Here is a 21,927-nt window from a genome sequence, read left to right as displayed (position 1 = left end):
ATACAACTTGCATCAACTGAACAAATTTATACAAATTTCTAAAAGTATTGTATTTATTTATATTTTTAAAAATATCTTATAACAGTTACGGTTCCTGGCTTTAATATCATAACTTTAAAATGTCGATTATTTCTGCTTTAAAAATCATTTAATATACATACATATTTCGAATGTTCTGTCAAGGGTTCAAGTACATCTGTACAAAATAATGGAGTCAAAAAATGACAATGACAATATTCTGAAAACTTTCTCGAATTTTTGAAGCTCAAAGCTAGTCAGTTTTCGGAGTATTTGAAAAATGTTTGTCTTCTGCATTAAAATCTTAAGAACTCATTACCAATATTTACCAATTTTCGAACAAAATTTGCATGTATACAAAAATTAGATTGAAATGAATTATGTATTTCAAAAATCCAAATGCTTAATATAATTTTAAAATATGATTAAAATATAATTGAGATACAAAGCAAATAGAAATTAACCAAAAAGCAGCCTGACAAAAAGGCAGATTAACCAAAAATTTATGTTTAAAAATTCTCAAAAAAAAAAAAAAAGACTTTTATCTTTGCAAATCTTTTTTAACAGATTTTTATTTGCTTTTTAACTTGGAGCCCAATAAATTTATAATTTGGTTTTAATGGCTATGAGCCCAGTTGAATCACTTCTAATAACTATTGATTTTTTTGTTGTATTCAATTTCTCAAAACTTGTCAGTTTGTATTTAGTTTTAGAAGGAGCAATTAAAGTAATATTTGCTTTTGTAAATGTTGAGTATTTGTTTAATGGAATGATTTGACTCAATTTCCGAAGGCTTTACACTAAGTTATATCTGGAATAAATTTTATTTTTTTTTTTACACAATATTTACACAGAAGGGAAAAATATGTATCGCCGTTTTTGCGCTGATAGAGTCAAGGTGAAATTTGTAGAGGGTTGGAGTTTAAGACATTTTTCGGATCATGTCAGCAAGGATTCTCCAGAGATCAAGGTGAACGGCAGAGCTAATCTCAACAAAAAGATGTATTAATGTTTTAGTTTGGTGTTTTTAGAAAGTTTTGGAGCTTAATCCCCGTGCGAAACGTCAGTGTCGCATGGTGCCCACTGCTCAGGTGAAGGAGGAACGTAAATTTTGGATGCGTGTGCGAGAGAAAGGTTTGCAGGAGCGTCCCTCACTGCTTAACAATTTCGAGGCTGTTGGTGATACCACACTTTCGGAGAGGGCTGCCCTTAAGGAGGCAGCACGTTGTCTTAAATGTGCTGATGCTCCTTGCCAAAAGGCTTGTCCAACCCAGATAGACATTGCCCATTTCATTGGATGCATTGCTAGTAAGAACTATTATGGAGCAGCAAAAGCTATATTCTCGGATAACCCCTTGGGGATAACCTGCGGCATGGTGTGCCCCACTGGTGATCTCTGTGAGAGCAGTTGTAATCTCCATGCAACGGAAGAGGGACCCATTAATATTGGTGGCCTACAGCAATTCGCCACCGATGTATTTAGACGCATGGGTGTTCGTCAAGTGGTTCCTCCAGAGGCTTTGAATCTCAAGAATGCCGATAAAAAGATTGCCCTCATAGGCGGTGGACCCACCTCGCTATCTTGTGCCACTTTCTTGGGTCGATTGGGTTACAAGGACATTACCATATACGAGGAAAATGAATATGCCGGTGGACTGAGTGCCTTGGAGATTCCACAATATCGTTTGCCAATAGATGTTGTAAATTTCGAAGTGAATCTTGTTAGGCAACTGGGTGTTCAATTCAAATATGGCATTAAGCTGGGAAGTGAAGATTTGAGTGTGCAGAAATTACTGATGGAAGGTTTTGATGCTGTTTATTTGGGCATAGGACTACCGGATCCCGTATCTTTGCCCATCTTTAAGGATTTGACTGCGCAGATGGGCTACTACTCATCCAAGACGTTTCTTCCTAAAGTTTCCAGAGGCTCCAAGCTGGGTTTGTGTGCCGGGTGCAAGAAGAACAAGTTCGTATTCGGCTGCAAGAAAGTTTAACGATTCTTATAAAATTTCTCATCTAATCCCATCCTAGTATACAGTTTGAAATACCCGAGCTAGATGGCAATGTGGTGGTGATTGGTGGCGGACGCACTGCCTTCTCTTGTGCTCGTTGTGCCTTGCGTTGTGGTGCCAAACGTGTGTATGTGGCATTTCTACATGGCACATCTAACATACATGTGATTCCCAAGCAAGTGCGTCAGGCTATCGAGAAGGAATATGTGGAGCTGCTACCCTATCTAATGCCCACCAAGGTAGTAGTTCGTGATGACAAAATAGCAGGCATGGAATTTCATCGCACCACTCAGACTGTAGAGGGCAACATTGAAATGGTAGAAGATGAGAAAATGAGTCTGCAGGTCGACTACGTGATCTCGGCTTTTGGATCAACGTTGGCCAACAATCAACTAAAGAAAGCCCTATATCCTGTGGAAATAGATGAACAGAGTAGGGTGAAGGTGGACCCCAAGACATTGGCCACCAATGTGCCGAGAGTTTTTTGCGGCGGAGATCTGGCTGGCATTGGTCACACAGTCGTCGAGGCGGTTAACGATGGCAAAGTGGCAGCTTGTAGTATACACTGTATGCTCCAGGGAAAGAAACTGGGAATGGAGCCAGCTGAGCTACCTTTATTTCACACAGAGATCGACACGGTGGATATTTCTGTAGAGGTCAATGGTCTTAAATATTTGAATCCCTTTGGCTTGGCCTCAGGTCCGACGACAACAAGCGCGGCCATGTGTCGGCGAGCCTTCGAAGATGGTTGGGCCTTTGCGGTGACCAGGACAGTGGTGCTCGACAAGGATGAGGTGACAAATGTCTCACCCAGAATCGCCAGAGTTGTCAACCATCAACAGGGATCATTTATGAACATAGATCTTGTTTCAGAGAAGAAAGCCGACTATTGGTTTTGTGCCATAAATCAATTGAAGAAGGATTTCCCTAAGCATAGGATTATATGCAGCATAATGTGTGGCTACCGAGAGAGCGATTGGGTGGAGTTGGCCACACTAGCAGCCAATTGTGGCTCAGATGCCTTGGAATTGAATTTATCCTCTCCACATGGAGTGACCGAGAAAGGTTTGGGCATGAGATTGGGTCAAAATCCGAAAGTAGTTGCCGACATATGCAGATGGGTGAGAGGTGCCATCAAGATACCGTTCTATGTCAAGTTGACACCCAATGTTACGGATATTGTGAAAATAGCCCAGGCAGCAGTTAATGGTATGGCCAATGGTGTGACTGCCATCAATACGGTGAGTTCCTTGATGGATCTACGTGCCGATGGATCTCCCTGGCCTGCTGTGGGAGCGGAACAACTTACCTCCTACGGTGGAATGTCGGGCACTGCGATTCGTCCCTTGGCCTTGCGAGCTATTTCAGCGATTGCTGAAAAACTGCCAAGTATTTCTATTCTAGGAGCTGGAGGAGTTCAGTCGGGAGAGACTGCTCTCCAGTTCATTCACGCTGGTGCCTCACTTGTTGAAATTTCTTCAGCCGTTCTGAACCAGAACTTTGCCATAATTGAAAACTATTGCAGTAGTCTTCGTGCATTACTCTACCTTAAAGCCAATCCTCCACCTGGAGATGGTCACCTCTGGGATGGACAGAGTCCGCCCCAACCCTTGCATCAGCGTGGCAAACCAATTCTTTCCCTAAGAAACTTAAAAAATCAGCCATTAGGCTTCTTTGGTGCGGATCTATGTGAGCGCGAGGCGACTATGGAGCAACTATATGACATATGTGGAAGTAATTTTACCCAACCTGATCCTCCTACTGAAGAGCAGCATTTGGCTGTAATGTGTATGGAACCCAAACCTGCTTCCAAGTTGGCAAAGTTACGAGGTGCCGCTCTAAAGCACATTGGATCCTTTAAAGCTCTGGATGTCAAACAGCAGCAGGTGTCCCTAATCAATGATGATTTGTGCATCAATTGTGGAAAATGTTATATGGCCTGTTGCGATGCCGGCTATCAGGCCATCACCTTTGATAAGGACACCCACAAGCCTCTGGTGGGCGATAATTGTACTGGTTGTAGTCTCTGCCATTCCGTTTGCCCCATCATCGACTGCATCCGCATGGTGCCCAAGAAAATTCCACATGTTGTCAATCGTGGATCAATCAAACAAAGTGAAGACTGATATGAAATCTTTTAAACCGATTTTATTACTTATAATAGTAATAACATTTATTTAAGTAGCACGTATTTATTAGTATATGTATATATTAGTATAATAGTGAAAGTCAAATTTTATGTCAACAATTAAAAAAAAAACTTTTCGAAGTAAATTTTATTTAATCGCTACCAAGGGATTAAGCTAGTTTCAACTATAATTATTACTTCAAAATATTGAAGGATCTAGGTGGAAATGTGGAATATATGCCAGGTCCTCACTAGTCTTGCATTAGAATCACAGTTCTTCTTATCCATCACATAAAACTTCATCCACCTCAGCCAGGGCGAGGATATGTAATTTGTTATTTGGCCTAAGCTATCATTTCAATTACATTACATTAGTCATTGACAGATTCTGCCTAATCAACCATCAGAGCCCATATGGGGCCCACGCTGCGGATGTGTAATTTTAATTAAAGGCCCAAGTTTTGTTTGGAACATCAAAACAATACTAACAATTTGATCGATTTTATTGATAATTAGATCTCATTAATTTTATGTTTATATCATAAAGAAATTCCTTCCAGAATATTCAACAAAATTTATATACATTTGGAAAGAGTGGTTGAAATCTATTTTCTGAATTTTTATTTGTGCCATTTTGTGCATTCTTATCTGTAATCTTAGTACTGCTTTTTTTTTTGGGAAGATGTGCAAAAACTTCTCTAGATGATAAGGGGGGCTAAATGTCGACAAATACATATGTAATATTTTCTTTTATTTGTTGTTGGCAAACAAAAAAGGAATGTATACATGTGTAAGCAACTAACAGAATATCCAGAGGGGACATCCTATGTCTTCATTGCCAAGAAGGATCAATTTTGAGTCAATTTAAGCTGGAACTTATATTTACATTTGTCATAGCTCTTTTGTAATGGAGAGTAACATCGAAGTAGTATAAACCTCCACCTCTAAGGACTCGAAAAGAACAAGTTATGTTTACTTCGAGTATCGAGGATTTTGTTTAACCAATTGCCTTTCTCGCATACGCATTGGCAAAGAGTAAACATAGCCGTAAAAATGATTTTCAATTTGAGACTTCAATGCGTTATCCTTCAACTGATTGTTATTAATTGCACGCATCATGTATCAGCGAAATGAGGAATGAGGGAAAAGTGACTTTTATGTTGTCCCCCCAGGGCCCTGGGGTAAGGGATGTGGCTGAGTGTTACCAGGTAACCTTAACTGCCATCAAGTAAATGGTATATCTCCAGGGTGTAATAAAACAATATTACGTGCTGACAACAAAGAAATGCGGTGGACTTTGGAATGAAACAGCATGAGTAAGGTGATGGAGAAATGCTGGCAAATGAGCAGTCTGTTTTCTTTTAAAGTGGAATATGAAAGAATAATGACAAAATATAGTTTCCTTATTAATCTTAAAGTAATTTTTCTTATTATCTTCACAAATAAACTCTGCATATAAAGGATTTCTGAAAAGAGAAGAAGTTGACCCATGAAATGCTGTCCCTTTTTGACTATATATATCCTTATAATCACAGTCTTCTACTGTAAACAGGTTGTTTTAAGGGTACAAAATAAATATTCTTCATCCTTTCGATATACATTTGTATACCCATTAAATTCCCTTTCAAACTAAAGTTACGGAGAAGTCTCTAAGACTGTGTCCGTCCCTGATGAAATTCTCCGCCTTTTTGTGATTATTACTTCTCTTTTTGAATGAATTAAATGGAATAAATGATAATTAATAAATTGAAATTAGAAAGAAGCTAGTTTAAAGAAGCCACAAAGAGATGAATATAGTCAAGTAGACTTTTAATAAAGGCAAATAATAATGATAGAAATAGGGCTGTAAAATGGTGGACTTTGCCCCCCAAAGTATGCAATAAGAAAAAGTGTGAAAACTACATAAAAAATTTTGAAATGTTTTATGGATCCAATGTAATCCTCATAGCAAAGATTCTTTATAAAGAATTTAAAATTTGCAAGTCATATTGAAAGTAATAAATTTATTGAACACTTTTCAAGCCTATAGCATACTTTAAGGGGTAAGGGGTTCTTTTCATAGCCCAAGACCTATAACGCTAATTATAATATACAGCTTTCCATAATGAATAATATTTATATAGAGTTCAATTAAATTCTAATGGTACTGAAAATGTTAATCAAAATAAAATAAATTATACACTTAAAACATAATAAAAAAATGAAAGAAAGTCCTCAACCCTTCCGAGCAACAGCAAGTGAAAATATGTTAAATGTCATTACAGAGTCATGACAACTGTTGATACGTCAAATGGAATCGTGTGTGAAGAGTGGGGGACAGAGAAGGAAAAAGTGCCAAAAGGCAGCTTACAATTTCATTCATAAAACGATTCAGTACATGAATGTGTGTGAGTGAGACTGTGTGTGAGTGGGCTGTTCTCCGTCTCGACTAACAGTGGGGGTGGCTTTTGCCTGCCACACACACACACACACATCACGCCCATCTCACCCACACAACCACAGCACTGTTAATGTTAAGTCCTTGAGGCTGTTAACAGCGATTCTGATGCTGGCGCTTCTCCATTCAAATAAAATCTACGTTCAGTTGCAGTTGGTGCGTCGTTCGTTGCGGATCGCAAAACGCCAAGTAAAGTTCCCGCTGATAAAAAAGAAGAGAAAACCATGGCTCCAAATGCTGAAACTGATGCCAATGCCAGTGAATTGGCTATAAGTGTTCCGCCAAAACGTTCGAATGTGAATAATAATAATAGTGCTCGGTCAAGTCGTGTGGGTAGTTCATCATCGGGATCGGATCGGGAAAAGAACGCTGAGGGCGTCTTGGTAGACCAACGTTTCGGCTGGTTCAATTTCTCACCGCAGTGGCTGCAATGCTTTTGCTCAGCCAAATGGGCTCTCTTCTGGCTCTGCTGGGGAGGTGCTCTCCAAGGTAATATCGCTTCAGACTTTCTGTCTCTACAGACATCCATATGTGGGCCGTGACACTTAATTCGTTTAACTCTGCCGTCTCTTCGCCCACCCACACAAAAAAGAATTTTTCATTGTGGAATTTCTCTGAACTGAGAATCGTAGATGTTTTTGTTTACCCAGCTTAATCACCGCCAGAGTCTACTTACGTATTACGATCTGTATATGTATCTTCTTCGTATCTAATCTCATTCTTTAATAAAGATATTCACCGGTGTCTTATATAAAATAATAAAAAATACTCCGACAGGTTCTAATAATAATAAACGTTACACTTGTGTTTCAAAATTCAGAATAAAAACACTTAGTTAGCAGACTTAACACCGTTTTTAGTTCGCTTGTAAATAGCTCAAGGTCAAAATTAAAACACATGTTTTCTCTCAAAACTTTCCAATATACAAATTGCTGTTGTTAAGTTTACAAAACCTTTTTTTAAGTATTTTTTTATTATGAACATTAAACTAGTTTTTGTGGCCTTTAAAAAATTTGTAGTAAGGATTAATTTATAGTTTTTTGTTCTCGTTTTTTAATCGTTTATAATCTTTCTTATTGCATCGAAACCGACGCGAATTCTGCTAAATTATTAGTTAGAAAAGGTAATATTTAAAATAATAATAATAAATAGTGAAGTTTCCTTTAAAAATCCAAAATTATTTTTCAAGTGATATAAAGTTCTATATTCAGATAAATCAGACTGCTAAACAACGCCTTATTGATAACGTTAATTCTGCCGTTTAAGAATATAAATCCAAATTACTAAAAATTATGTGTAAGCTTTAGTTTTTCCAAGAAATAGAATGACTCCTAGTCGTGGTCGACCTTCGAAATTCATGTGAGATTATTAAATTTTGTTTAAATATTAGGCATTTAAATTTGCATAGAACATTTCAATACTTCATTTGGAAACGGTTATTAAAAAAAACCTTTTCAACTTGAATCATTTCTATCTGCAATAAACAGCATATATGTAAAGGTCTTTAAGCTCAGAAGTCAGTGGTTCTGTGAGCATTTGCCATTTAGGGCCAAAATACTTAACGGTTTCTCTGGTTGCTAAAATTCGTAATGTGGCCCAGATTTTTAGGTCTTCTTTCTTGTCAATAACACCAGTTTACACCAAATATTGACCTTCGTGTTAATAAGTTGAAGTTAGTGTTCCACTTTGGTGAAATCTATTTTGAGATCTTTGCGATTAACTAGTTCTAAGCGCATTTCTTGACTCCCTAAGCATAAGATCATCAATATTGGATAGCTACTGTAGATGTTACGGGGTAAAAACTAATAAGACATTTAGTAACATTTTCAATAATGCAATTCGACACTTTGTTTGATTCCTTCATAAAAACTAGATAACTATTGTGTTTCTGGAGTTGAAATTATGTGTATAAAAAAGTTTAATATTTAAATAGAAGGATTTTTATCATTTAAGCAGATGGTTTACTCAGATTCTGTTAAGATATAGGGGATAAATGTAAACTAATTGTTTAAGAAGTTAGAGGTCAAAAGGTATTTAACTAAATGAATAAGCAGCCAAGCTAAGCTAACTATTCGGATAGATTGTACTTCATGTAGTTAAGAAAATTGAATTGTTATTACTAGAATTCTTAAAATTCTAAAATGAAATCCTTGGGCAGTTATTTAATAGAATTGGCTTAAGCCAATGAATATTTGCAGCCACCTGAGTAGCTCGCTTGCCATACTTACTTATTTACACACATACAAACATACATACATACATACATATCTGGACCATAAACCAGAAACTCCTTTTGCTTTGGAAACTTATGCTAAGACAATGAATGCTTGCAAGGATGAGAAACATCCGCGTCGCTTCATTAGCATCCCGAGCATTTCTTCTTCAAGCCCAAGTCTGTGTGCAACAGATAAGAATTTCACTTGAATGAGGTGTTTAGTGGGAGGTCAGTGGAGTTTGGTTTGGTGTTTTTTTTTTTCCACCCATTTGTGAAAAGGAGCAAATTAAAAATTAATATCAGCCCAGGAGCAGTCAGGCACTGTGTTGAGGTTGACACTCGCTTGGTTTAGCCCGAGGATGCATTAACCTCAAAAAAATACGAGAAAAAAGCACTTTGAATAGTTTAAACTGCAAAGATGGAGAAGGGAAAAGGCTCTTGACGTTGTCATAGTAGGACACTCCAGCAATAGAAAGTGTGGGTAGGAAGCATAGGGGCATAAATCAAGACAATGTTAATCGGTGTGTGCCCAACTCCCAAATATGGTAACCATGGCAAAATCATGGAATGGGCACATGCGGTTAATTAAAATTCGCCAATTCACCCAAAAACTGACGACACACGGATGATGCCTGTTCCATGAGATTAGACTCTATTACAGAGATTAGCTAACGTTAAGCAAAGTGCAGGAGAGGTATTTCTGTTCTGTTCTGTTCTCTTGCCAGATGTTGTAGTAGTAAAAGCTATGTCTTGGATGCAGTTTATGTGCTTGGATTGGCTCCTGGCATCTGTTGCATTACGTGAGAATTGTTCCTCGATGTGACGACACCCCCCAAACTCCAGCATCTGGCCCAAACTTCGCTATGACACCAATTCCGATCCAGCCTCCCTGTTCCGCCTCGGTGTTTGTCCACACTGTACACTCCACGGATATGGATGGCCGGCACGTGACCGAAAATATTAATCAGTTGACATGGCATTAACATAAATCATCCGCCGCAATTTTGAATTGCCGCGTTCACTCGCTCTCGCTGTGCATCAAATTTATTGTTTATCCCATAGATTCATACCATAAATGTATCTTTTTATGTTAATGAGAAGGAAAATCTTAAATGGATCAAATGGTTTTTTTTTGTATATGTGTGTGAATACGAATCATTGAAGTCTTTGGTCAACAAATCTTTCTCATTCGATGTAGTTGGTTCTTGCGAGCTCTTTCATTTATTAGCCATGAACAACTCATAAAATATTCTACAGCAAAGTGGTAGAAAGAGATATTACCAATTTACCAATTACCAATTAAGGCAAGTGCATCAGTATGTAATTCCATTTTCTATATATATATTTGAATATCTTTCTACAAAAAAAAGAGCCTGTTATTGATCCCTTTTCACAGAGTATTATAAGATTAGTCAGAGCCAGAGAAGAATGTTTTCTCGACCCCATAAACTATATATATTCTTGATCAGCGTTAATAGTCAGTCAATATAGGCGTATTTGTCAAATGTTTAATTAATAGTAGCTTATAAGCTACTGAAATAAAACTAGTTATCAATAAATGAAAAAAGAATAATAATATGAAAATTCGAATAAAATTTTATATTAAAATCATCAGTTAAAAGCATCAACTTCTCAAATAATTATTTTACAGATGCAATTGGATGCACACAATCAATACAAAATGGTGAAAACAAAACCCATCACATATATTGAATATTGTTCTTTATTTAGAAGGATAAGAGGATGTTTTAGAAGGATAAAAGGATGTTTTAACACTTTCATTAGGCCATTAGTCTACATACATAATGCATTTAGAAATTAAATTAATAAATATAAATTTATTATCATCGCCAATTTAGATCTAGATTCTAGATATAATAACCAAGCATTTGGCTTATAAGAACTAAATTCCCAACTTATTAATAAAAGGTTAGATAAAGCTTAACCCAAGTATTTCTTAACTAACTCTCAAGTGATCTAAAAATCTCTTAAAATTTTTAGTTTAAAGTTTTCATCTTATTGTTAGACTATTGAATGTCCGTAATAATATTTAAAGTCGGACTTTTATTTGAGTCATGCTAGCCCTAAGAGTTCCCATAGATCAACAACGTAAAAAGGAGTGTTTTCTTACTTTCTTTTAATTCAAAAGCCGTCAAATTTTATAAGCCTCATAACTTTTGTTTAACCCCTTTATATCAATCTGATATATGTCATTAAATTTATAATTTGAAAATATTAAGCAAATAGGGTTAATGGGTGTGAATAGGGTTTCAACACCACAAACTAAAACACGATCTTCATCTCTTGAATTCAAATTATGAACTGATTTTATTAACAAAAGTCTTGTGTATATAAATGAAATTATAAAATCTATGAGACGACAATTGTTCTTAAAAATGCTTATTTTAATGTTTATATTTCATGCACAGCGTCGGCTACTTGATACCGCGCCGCTGTTACAATCTTAAGTGCTTTTCCACAGAGTGTGGACGCATGTTTTGTTTGGTTTTTTGAGCCATACTTGAAATATTAATCTGTATCAGCTACTTTTGTTTTATTTTTTTTATATTTCTTTGTTCAATCTGATTATTCATAAACAGGCTGTAACGTAAAAATATTTGAAATTTTTACCTTTGAAGTTAAATTTAGTTTTGTTTCATGTTCACTTCTAATTCTAATTTCACTGTGATTTGAAAAACAGCTGAAATTTTCATTAAAACCGAAAAGAAAGAAGTTCTTAAATTAAAAAGTTTCAAACTTTTTGCACTTAAATTTATTGGGAAGTCAAAATTGATTTTCAGATGATTTTTCACCTGGATTTCTAGTAGATAAAAATGGATGTTTTGGCTATTTCATTCATCCCTCTATCTCGGACATCATCCCTTGACTGGTAGAGTCATAAAGGAAGCGATGAGTTTACGACTCCAGAGGCAAGTTGTCACCAACAACAAATCTTAACACAATAAGTACAAAGAGAAGAATGGACAGCGGGGATGTGGGGTCATAAATTAAATATCTTTACGACAAATTGATTTTGCGCTTAGGGGCAATATTTTGTTATAAATAAATATTTGTCACACGTTCCAAAGCAGAGTCTATTGTGTTGCATAGAATATGATTTTATTTTTTTTTTTTCAACAACAAATTCAATTTATTTTTCAATAATCGACCTGCTTGATACTGGACACAGGTCTAGGACTTCCCCACTCCAAAATGAGTTGCTAGACTGAGGGGGGCAAAAGTGGAAGAAAGGAAAAAGTACTCACAAGTCGTTTACCCCATGAAGTAAGTGCAATAATATAATATTGCTCAATTTCCTTAGAGCTAAAGTAAAGAAGCTGCTAAAAGCTGGGGATGAAGGGAAAATGAGTGTGGGGGGGATGACGATGAGAAGGGGTATACTATGTAGCTAACCTTTGCCTTCAAGTGAAGTGCTGACGCCTACGTGACAATCTTCTATTTTTACATTTATTGGCATGTGTGAAATTTCCTTTAATTAGCCAAGTCAATAATTAAAGAGAAACGAGCTATCAAATATTTATGAATAGAATATCCCAAATTGATCGACTCATGAGGCTATATAGATTAAGTATCATTTTAATGGTTTGCTATTGAGCTGAAAGAAAACTCATAAACAGACTTCTTCAGATATTGGCAATAATTGTTATCAACTAATTTAGAATAGGTATTTGTAAATAGAAAAAGCTTAACTGGATTTCATTTGGAAAAAAAGAATTCATAAATTTTTTTAAGGAAATATATTCCATTGTTTCATTATTTTTTTAAGTGTGTTAATAGAGTTAATTTTTTAGGTTTAAATCTTTTGTATTATTGATATTCTGACAGTTCAATAACTATTAATAAACCAGCCACCCAGGATCTAGTATCCTGTTTTAGGGTAGTTTGTGGTCAATGAATTTGGATTCATTTGGATATGAAACTTTATGAACCAAATAAGCAAACAACTGGTTTTTCTCGATTAACTCTAGTTTTTCGGAAACTTAAGAAAACCAAAGCTATATTTTGATCAAAACCAAAAAAAGTGCACAAATTTCAATATTCAATTCTCGCTGAATAATAAAAAGTTTGTTAGATTGAATCAGGAACTGAAATTTTTTTATACTGTATTATACTATCAGAAAATTTATGCAAATAATTTTTTTAATTTTAATCAACAGATTATAAACTGTATTGAATCCACTTGCGATAAAGAAGTTTATGAGATCAATTTAGTTGTCCTCCATAGTTACCTCTTAATCAGTGATTTTGGATAACTGTCTGTCGTTTTTTACTATCAGATTGAATGTTTCAAGTGGTCCAAAAAATATAACTTACATTTACTATAACAAATACTAAATATGAATTAATATTATGGGTTATAAATGAGTAATAAGAGGGCTTTTATTTTTGAAGCTATCAGCTAAGCAGCTTAACTTTAACTTTTAATAATTGAATTCAGTTTGGTATTAAGTTTGAACATTTCTTTTACAGGTTTAATTGTAAATGGTCTGATTAATGTCTCGATATCCACAATTGAGAGACGTTTTGGACTGCGGTCGAGGCAAATGGGTTTGGTGGCCAGTGGTTATGACTTGGCCTCGTTTGTCTGCCTGGTGCCGGTTACATATTATGGCGGACGAAAAGGAGCATCTAAGCCGCGTTTCATAGCTATTGGACTGTTGGTGATGGGACTTGGTTCGTTGGTTTTTCTTATGCCAAATTTCTTGGTTGGCAATTATCGGGCCACCATAGCCGAGGCAAATGTCTGTGAAATGGGGAACTTAAATCCAAATCAGACAATGGTAAAGTTGAAAGAGAAATCGAATTGCTTTGCAACGTAATCGGAAATATTTGTATTGGCAGCAGCAGCACTCCTGTGAACCGCGCGAGGACATGGGGATGGAACAGGAGGCGAACGAGAGTTTAAGTTGGACCGTGTGGTTATTCTTTGGTGCTCAACTTTTGCATGGAGCCGGAGCTTCGCCATTATTTACATTGGGCGTTACATATATCGATGAGAATGTCTCCAAGAAGATGTCATCTGTTTACTTGGGTAAGTTACTAAACAGCAAGTTCGCAGTTCCATTGATAAAAACTTTTGTCTTACTCAGAAAGTGGCAATGGTTAGAGGGGCGAAGGGGAGCTTAGACCGGGCTAGACATATCAAACAGTATCAGTTACTCACACATGCATATTTATTTTTATTTGTCGGGCTACAAAGAGATGTAAATACTGTGTACACTATTCCGTACAGCCCTTCCGGGTATAAGTATGAGGACATCGTCTGCATCGTCTTTCCCTTGTTGACCCAATTTTAAAGAGCTGCTGACTAAGGCGGGCCATAAGGATACAGAAGGGAGACAAGTAAACGCCAGCTAAATTTATTGCCTCTTAGTTAAGTTTATCGTGCAAAAAGAAAGCAAAGACGTCAAGCAAATTATCAAAGCCATTCAGTTTCAGTTTTAGCTGCTTCATCTGACTCCTTGAAAGACAATTGAAATTGGTTTCTGGCATTTTTCTCAATTTATTTGTATCTCCAGCTTCAGACCCTATCTTTGTCAGAGATCAAAGGTTGGAAGGCTTTGCCCTTTTGCTCTATGCCCGTTGGTTGTCATTTTGTGGAGTTTTGGCATGCAAATTAAGATGCAGTCATATGATAGGATACACATATTAGAGTCTAGTTGACATTAATAAGCAGGATTGCCCATTATGGGTAAGACAGAAGAATTTAGGCAATCTATTGAAATTATTTTTTGATTTAACGAAACTAAGGTAATGGGCCTTGCCCTTAATCCTGTATAAACACTTTGATCAGAAACTTTCACAGATTTTAACATATTTTTTTGGAGTAGTTTTATTTTAAACCTAAATATAATGCGGTACGTTAAATTTTAATTGAACTACCAACTTCATTTCGCTCATAGTTAGTTGGGTATTTCAAAATACCGAAACCCATTAATTTATGCATCTACGATCTTGAAATTTCAATAGAAGAAGTATAGGCTTGTTTTCTGAATTCGTTTATAGGTATGGAGTTATACAAGGATACATAAGATATATCCTAGGCTATTTAATACTGTACATACAAGTTAGACAAAAACTTAGGTTGGATCGAGAGCAATCTTACCAAGGCTCATCTTACCAAGTACAAATTTTTCAGCAGCTTAACTATTTTATAATGCACCAAAAACTGTCATTAGCAGACATTTTTAAAGACCGTATAGATAAACTAGTTGGGAATCACAACTACTTAAAAGATGTGGAAAGTTTGGTAAAGGAGCTGACAGGAGCACAGTCCACTTCTTTTAATAGTTTTCTTTTCCATATTAGAAAATATTCTTGACGATAATATTGAATAAAGAAAATAATCATTTACTTACTGAAAAGTTTCAATTAGTGTATGAAATAAATTAAATAAATTAAGATAGGAAAGGTAGTTTACCAATGGAGTGAGCAATGGGATAGTGTTCAGTCCTACCATAGATAATGTACGTTTATCTGAAGATGGTATAAAGTTTAAATTATGAATCCCAAAAATAAATAATATTATGATTCATTATTATAAATTTGACTGTTTTACTCCTTCGGGCTTATTAAAAAGAAGGTAATCATTGTTTCACATATTGACAATATAAATTTTCCGCTTTTGTGAATTAAAAATTGGAAATCCTTATGAGTATAAGAGTGACTAGTGTCAGTGGTATTAAACGGAGTCATATTTATTATTCTAAGCAGTCGGTTTACTTCGGCGTTTTAGAAATCTGCAAAGTGTCAAAAACCCCTTTATCTTAGCTTATGTTTAGTGATTAATATCTTTAAGCAATTTGAAACTTTTAATTCAAATCCTTTTCCCTAGGCATTTACTATACCATGGCTACTGTGGGACCAGCCATTGGCTATGTGCTTGGTGGACAATTGTTGCTCATTTATACCGATTGGATGACCGTGGATCCAACTCAGTGAGTACCAAATTGATAAGCTGATAATGGTTGTTATAAATTGCACAACTTATCAAACCAGACGATGATAGTAATGATGATGATGATGATGATGAAGGGGTGTTGAGTGTTCAAACAGAGGCAAACAACATAAGGTAGATGTGAATCAAAGAGAAGAAATAGTGGGTAGAGGGATGGCAGAGCTGAAGCTTATTTGTTACCTTGGAAACCTTGGCGCTGTAACATGCCCACAAGGCGTAGAGTACACGATGCAGGGTAAATATCTCCAGAGACTAATAAAACAACATTTCGTGCTGACAACGAGGAAATAAGGTGCGAATGAGAGACTCGGAGAGCATTTGTTTGATTCACATTTGCAGAGAAATAAATATATGGGGTGGGTGGGTCACCCAGCATTCAACATTCAGGATCAGGTCCTGGGCCAGGAGTGTGTAAATAAACCGCATGGCTTATTGTCAAGGTGACGCCATAAGTCATAATGTTGGGAGTGACTTTTTGCCTCCGCTCTTTGCTTGTTGTTGCTGTAAATTATGCGAAATACATGAAAATTTGGTTTATGTTTATTTTTTTATGTTTTGTTTTGTTTTATTTTTGGTTTTTTGCTTTCTTTGTTTGTATGCCATTTGTTTTTATAAGCTTAATATTATTTGCGGGCATTTTTTAAGGGTCTCTGATGCTTACAAAATAAATTCCCATTCACAGTTAATTTATGTTCTAATACTTCATGAAAGGAAAACATGATTATGATGACTCCCATGACTCTGATTGTTGTTTCAGGAAAGCTATATTTTGTTTACCTTTTTTGTTTTTGTTTTATAATATAACAAAAATTTGATAACTGCAACTTTTTTAACTAATGAATCCTTAATAAGGGATCAATTACTATGGAACGTGATTTATAAAGATTATGTTACCAGATTCCTTATTATTATAAATATGTAGTTCCCAGATTCCTTATTGTCCTTATTTTTACTTCTATAAGAAACCAAAAAGCTTTGTTTAGAACGTTCTCTCCGTTTAAGAAACTAATTTTAAGACCAAGTGTTAATTTTAAAATCCTCAACAACTCGCAAGGATTCAAAGAAATTATGATATAGAGAGACGTAAATGGAACGCAATACCAGAAACCGCTAAATCCTGAGTTCCGGGTAGTATACCCGCCCTTATTAAAAGTCGCGGTAACAACTCACACATCCCATAAGCTTAGGTTAATTGTGACCCCTTAACGACTTCCTATACCTGGAGTAAGGACTTTGATGCTTGACCTTTTCTGCCAAGCTTTTTAACCAACCCGTTTCTGCTTACTTCACCGGAAGAGCGACCTACTCTCAAGATCGGTCACAGTAAGAAAAATCTCGAAAAATCCTGATGTATACATGATCATCTTATTCAAGTGGTTGATACCATTTGAAAATATACCAAATTCCCAATAAATTGTTTAAATTACTTAAACTTTTATAACGTAATGTGACATAATTACTTTTTCCTTTCTATGTCTTTTTTTTAGACTTAGTTTAACCAGTGAGAGTAAAGTTTGGATAGGAGCCTGGTGGATGGGATTCATTTTTGCAGCTTTCATTTGTGTTCTCATAGCCATACCCATCTTTGGTTATCCAAAATCTTTGCCTGGCTCGGAGAAATTGCAATTGGCTAAGATATCAGAGGCCCATGTCACAACCAAGGAAAAGACAACAACGGAAACCAAAGAGGGCAGCAAACGCCGTTTGGGAGAGTTGCCCAAAGCTGTATTAGCACTACTCAAGAATCCCACTTTCTTTTTTCTTAACCTGGCTGGAGCTACCGAGGGTCTGGTTATTGCCGGGTTTGCAGCGTTTTTACCAAAACAAATTGAGAATCAATTTAGTATTTCACCCATGTTGTCGGCCTTGGTTATGGGCCTAATTACCGTCCCAGCTGGCGGTGGTGGAACATTTCTGGGTGGCTACTTGGTCAAGAAATGGCAGCTAGCTTGCAATGGCATCATTAAGATGTGTCTATTGGCCAGTTTGATAGCCAGTTTGTTTACATTCTGTTTCTTGGTCTCATGCCCGAATCCTCCATTTGCTGGTGTCACTACATCACATGATCACCCAAGCAGTTCCGGCTTCAGTTTGGAGGCCAAATGTAATGAGAATTGTGGATGCACTCGCTCGAATTATGATCCAATCTGTGGCATCGATGGAATTATGTACTACAGCCCCTGTTTTGCTGGCTGTGAAAGGGAGTCTCAAGTGGATATGGTGAAACACTATCATAATTGCAGTTGCATTGAGCGAGGATTAAAGGATTTCGCGGATCTGCCAGATGCCACAAACTTAATGTGCGACTCGACTTGTGACAGTTTACCCGTATTTGTGGGTCTCTGCTTTGTATTGATGATCTTCACCTTTGTGGCCACCATGCCAGCCCTTTCGGCTACTTTGAGGTAAACTAACTAACTGATAATAAATTGGCTAATCTGCAATTTATATTCCCTTAACAGATGTGTTCAAGATGAGCAGCGTTCTTTCGCCTTGGGATTGCAATGGATCAAAGTCCGTTTACTTGGCACCATTCCAGCTCCTTTGATTTTTGGCGCCCTAATTGATGAATCTTGCATATTGTGGCATGAATCCTGTGATACAGAGAAAGGCGGCGCCTGTTTGGTCTATGACAATTTCTACATCAGTCGGCAAGTCTTTAACAAAATTTCTATATGCAAAATCATTAATTTGATTAGTTTTTTTTTTCAATTCTAGATATATGTGGCTTTTGGCTTTGATTTGTAAGCTAAGCTCGGTCATCTTCTTTTTATGCGCCTGGTGGTTTTATAAGCCACCCAATCCCAAGACTTTGGATACCAGCACCGCCAACCAAAGTGCAGAGATCTAGAGTTTTAACTCATAAGAAATAATATATCAAAGACACTGCCAAAAATTTTTTACTAATATCTCGTGTAAAATACTTACATCATATAATAAGACTTCTCTCACTTAATATATTTTACATTTTAACATACATACGTAGTAAGTCAACTAGGTCTCACAATCAGTAATCGTAATTGTATTTAATATTTATATGTTTTTAAGCTCATTTAATAGAAATTTAATGGAAATAAAACTACTAGAATTTCATAGTTAAATTACATAAATTATTTATAGCACGGTTTCCTGAACATTTGATCCCACTCAAAAAACGTCGTGGTCAATACTGAAAATAGATCGATATGAATAGAAATTAATATAAGTGTTATTTTCAAAATATTTCCTCTCTTCTAACTTCAGAATCGATCGCATTACTGAGATAAAAGAGGATGTATTATAAAGGAATGCCAGGAGTAGCCATGATTCACACAATGTTGCCCATGGTCACGAATTCTATAAGACATATTTTATTGTGTTACTTCATTCGCCTCAGTATTTCTAAAAAACTAATATATATTATTGCAATCTTTATATTTTTTTTTAAAATTTTACATTAGGCGAATGGTCTCTATAAAGAAAGCATAAAAGGTGCTCTTTTTTGTGTATCGACTCAGTTGGCCTTTTCAAAATCGGAAAACACGACAAACAGAAACCCTTGACGAATATTTTTGAGAGAACATAAATGTCGGGCAAGTCAAAAGTGAAACTTTCAAGGCTTCAAGATAAAATCGAATAGTTGCCCGAAAATAAGTTCGCTCAAATGAAGCTTCACTTGTTTTAGATCAGTTCTCGCAGTCCTCGGTAGATGAGTTGTCTAAGTGACCCAGTCATTTGGGCAACTGAACAACGAGGACCTAGGTTCGAATCCCAGGCTAGTGTATGGATGCAGTTTTCGTCTAAGCCGAAGGCCTTAGTTGCCAGTGCTTGTAAAATATAGTTAGGTTGATAGTTTATAACTATGTCCATGTCCGTCCGTCTGTTTCAACGCGAAGTCCTGATAGACCGTTAGAGCTACAGGATTGAAATTTTGTATATATTGTACAGTTTTTCGGTTTCAGCCGGATCGGACTACTATATCATATAGCTCCCATACCAACGGCAAAGTCACAATCTGTGACTTTTCTCAATAACTTCGCTATTTTCTGAGCTATTCTCTGAAATTTAATAAAGATGAGTTTATTACATTTATAAACGACTGTGCCAAATTTGTTCAAGATCGGGCGACTGTATCATATATAGCTCCCATAGAAACAATCCATGTTCAACTGTGACTTTAATCAATAACTTTGTCATTTCCTGTGCTAAGATTACAGATCTTTCTCAAACATTAGACTTTTTAAATACAAATTGTTTCCCCCTTTGACTGCTTTAGGTAAGGAAAGAGTAAGGAAAGGGTATGTAATCTTTAACGGTCGAAGTTAGCCCCGGTCTTAGATAAAGTTTCCTTTCGTTATTATAAAAATGGATACATTTTTTCTTTCTGCGTATGTTCTTTTTGTTAATTTGCATTATCGATCTGGCAGCAAAACGCAATAGGGCTTTTAAAGGTCAATTTCAACGCTTTTTTTTACCAGAAGATTTCATGGTTATATCATTAATACTTACTCCATCTGTTGCCTTCAATTATAGGACAGACTCCATGTAAACTCTTTATATTCGGTTCGCCATCGTTATGCAAATTGAACCAAAACAAAGCGGAACCCTTCTTTGGCTGCACAGTGACATTGGCAAGTGGAAATATGGTCTGACCACCTTGTTCCACATCAGAAAGCTAGAAGAAGAAGAAGAAGAGGAGGTTTTTATTAACTATTAAAAGTATAAGAAAAATTCAGTTGGTCTTACGTAAAACAAAATTGTGGCTAGTCGGTCCCCTGTCTCATTCAGTTGCTAAATTTTTAATACATTATAAATTTTCTTGGATAAGCAAGACTTTACTTACAGGAGATACTTTAATGTCCCTATAATCAGAATGCTCAGGAAAATAACTACCCAGGCCATAATTTCCAGCGGCCAATTCTGATTTGTTTCCGGCAATAAGGCCAGATATATCTTCTAAACGTTCAAGTAGAGTTTTATCCATTTTATCACCGATTCCCTCGTAAACTTTCACCTGCATAATGCGATACTCCTTATTCGGCGTGGTATAGTTGTCTGTATGAGCTTCTCTCATATCCTTTCTTCTGACCTTGGTAAAATATGATATTTCATTATCGTAGATGGCATTGTGAAATAGTAATATAAATGGATCCAGGCTAATCTGTTCCGTTTTAAAGGGAGCCAATCGCAGAAAGGGAGTTGTTGTAAGATTGTAGCTACAGAATAGACTTCTTTTTGATGGAGCTTTTAACTGACCGCGGCATCCCAATTCCATAAGTGATGATGATCTTTTGGGTCTTTGTTCTCTTAAAGGTTCTTCAGGACTTTGTTCCAGTTCGTCGAGGTAATTTGAAGGATTTCCAAGTGCGGAAATTATCACAAGGACTACTATTAGCAAATTCATAATAAGGTGATCCAGTTCCCGCTGCGTTGCCATTTTTATTATTTTAAACTTTTGAAGAAAGTTAATTCTAGTTCTAAAAGGCCGTGTAATGTTATTAAAGCGTTTCCATTTGCTGAATATACAATAAATATGGTGTTCAAGATATTCACTGAAATCCAAAAGACTTTTGTAAAAATATCAATCTAAAGCTTTCTATGTTATTTAATAATTTTTTTATTTCTTATTTTGATCGGCCAATTCCAAATGACCAATGTCCTGATCGATAGGCTGATGCGTAGGCCAGATAAGCGACAACTAACCAGAGGGCCGGGGCTAACTTCGAACGCGTCAAAGTTTGTATACCCTTGCAACTTTTTGGTAACTCTTTCCTTACCTATTAGCCATCAATGTGGAAGAACGTTTTATCTATGCTTGCGAAAGAATGGCCTACAATCATAGGAAATAACGAAGATATTGATCAAAGTCACTGTTTTCCACCGATCGTTCCTATGGGAGCTATATGATATAGTCACCCGATCTTTATCAAATTCGGCACAGTCATTAACATATATATTAAATTAAGACATGTTTAATTTAAAAGCAATCGCGTTAAAAGTAACGAAGTTATTTACAAAAGTCACTGTTTTCGACCAATCGTTCCTATGGGAGCTATATGATATAGTCACCCGATCTTGATCAAATTTGGCATAGTCGCTTATAGGCGTAGTAAACTCTTTAATATTAAGTTTAACGACAATAGCTCAGATAATAACAAA

The 21,927-nt window shown here is 36.1% G+C and overlaps 3 protein-coding genes across 3 annotated transcripts; 2 read left to right on the top strand and 1 right to left on the bottom strand.

Moving 5' to 3' along the window:
- The first annotated feature begins 766 nt into the window (after window positions 1-766).
- On the top strand, window positions 767-4,328 carry LOC137572774 (dihydropyrimidine dehydrogenase [NADP(+)]-like). Its single transcript, XM_068284599.1, has 3 exons — window positions 767-988; window positions 1,050-1,984; window positions 2,050-4,328. The coding sequence occupies exons 1-3, from the start codon at window positions 884-886 to the stop codon at window positions 4,154-4,156; spliced, it is 3,147 nt and encodes a 1,048-aa protein (XP_068140700.1). The 5' UTR covers window positions 767-883; the 3' UTR covers window positions 4,157-4,328.
- A 2,469-nt stretch (window positions 4,329-6,797) lies between these two features.
- On the top strand, window positions 6,798-18,640 carry Oatp26F (Organic anion transporting polypeptide 26F). Its single transcript, XM_068284866.1, has 7 exons — window positions 6,798-7,084; window positions 13,302-13,612; window positions 13,680-13,863; window positions 15,667-15,769; window positions 17,277-18,194; window positions 18,252-18,440; window positions 18,508-18,640. Exons 1-7 carry the CDS (start codon window positions 6,820-6,822, stop codon window positions 18,638-18,640), a joined length of 2,103 nt encoding a protein of 700 aa, XP_068140967.1. The 5' UTR covers window positions 6,798-6,819.
- Window positions 18,641-18,842: 202 nt separating this feature from the next.
- Window positions 18,843-21,181, bottom strand: LOC137572937 (prolyl 4-hydroxylase subunit alpha-2). Its single transcript, XM_068284790.1, has 4 exons — window positions 20,612-21,181; window positions 20,515-20,559; window positions 20,278-20,443; window positions 18,843-18,958 (listed from the first exon to the last, which is right to left on the bottom strand). The coding sequence occupies exons 1-4, from the start codon at window positions 21,170-21,172 to the stop codon at window positions 18,900-18,902; spliced, it is 831 nt and encodes a 276-aa protein (XP_068140891.1). The 5' UTR covers window positions 21,173-21,181; the 3' UTR covers window positions 18,843-18,899.
- Between the last annotated feature and the right edge of the window lie 746 nt (window positions 21,182-21,927).

This window comes from Drosophila tropicalis, unplaced genomic scaffold (genome assembly GCF_018151085.1).
Source record: "Drosophila tropicalis isolate 14030-0801.00 unplaced genomic scaffold, ASM1815108v1 contig_393, whole genome shotgun sequence".
Classification (NCBI taxonomy): domain Eukaryota; kingdom Metazoa; phylum Arthropoda; class Insecta; order Diptera; family Drosophilidae; genus Drosophila; species Drosophila tropicalis.
This window is presented reverse-complemented; position numbering and strand designations above follow the sequence as displayed.

Bases quoted from the DNA above. Each gene is read 5' to 3' on its own strand.
- LOC137572774 (XM_068284599.1), top strand. From the start codon at position 884: ATGTATCGCCGTTTTTGCGCTGATAGAGTCAAGGTGAAATTTGTAGAG. The intron at 989-1,049 runs GTGAACGGCAGA...TGGTGTTTTTAG, and splicing joins AGGATTCTCCAGAGATCAAG to AAAGTTTTGGAGCTTAATCC. The intron at 1,985-2,049 runs GTTCGTATTCGG...ATCCCATCCTAG, and splicing joins GCCGGGTGCAAGAAGAACAA to TATACAGTTTGAAATACCCG.
- Oatp26F (XM_068284866.1), top strand. From the start codon at position 6,820: ATGGCTCCAAATGCTGAAACTGATGCCAATGCCAGTGAATTGGCTATA. The intron at 7,085-13,301 runs GTAATATCGCTT...TTTCTTTTACAG, and splicing joins CTGGGGAGGTGCTCTCCAAG to GTTTAATTGTAAATGGTCTG. The intron at 18,441-18,507 runs GCAAGTCTTTAA...TTTCAATTCTAG, and splicing joins GACAATTTCTACATCAGTCG to ATATATGTGGCTTTTGGCTT.
- LOC137572937 (XM_068284790.1), bottom strand. From the start codon at position 21,172: ATGAATTTGCTAATAGTAGTCCTTGTGATAATTTCCGCACTTGGAAAT. The intron at 20,560-20,611 runs GTAAGTAAAGTC...TTAAAAATTTAG, and splicing joins GGGACATTAAAGTATCTCCT to CAACTGAATGAGACAGGGGA. The intron at 18,959-20,277 runs GTAAGTATTAAT...ATCTATTTTCAG, and splicing joins AATTGAAGGCAACAGATGGA to TATTGACCACGACGTTTTTT.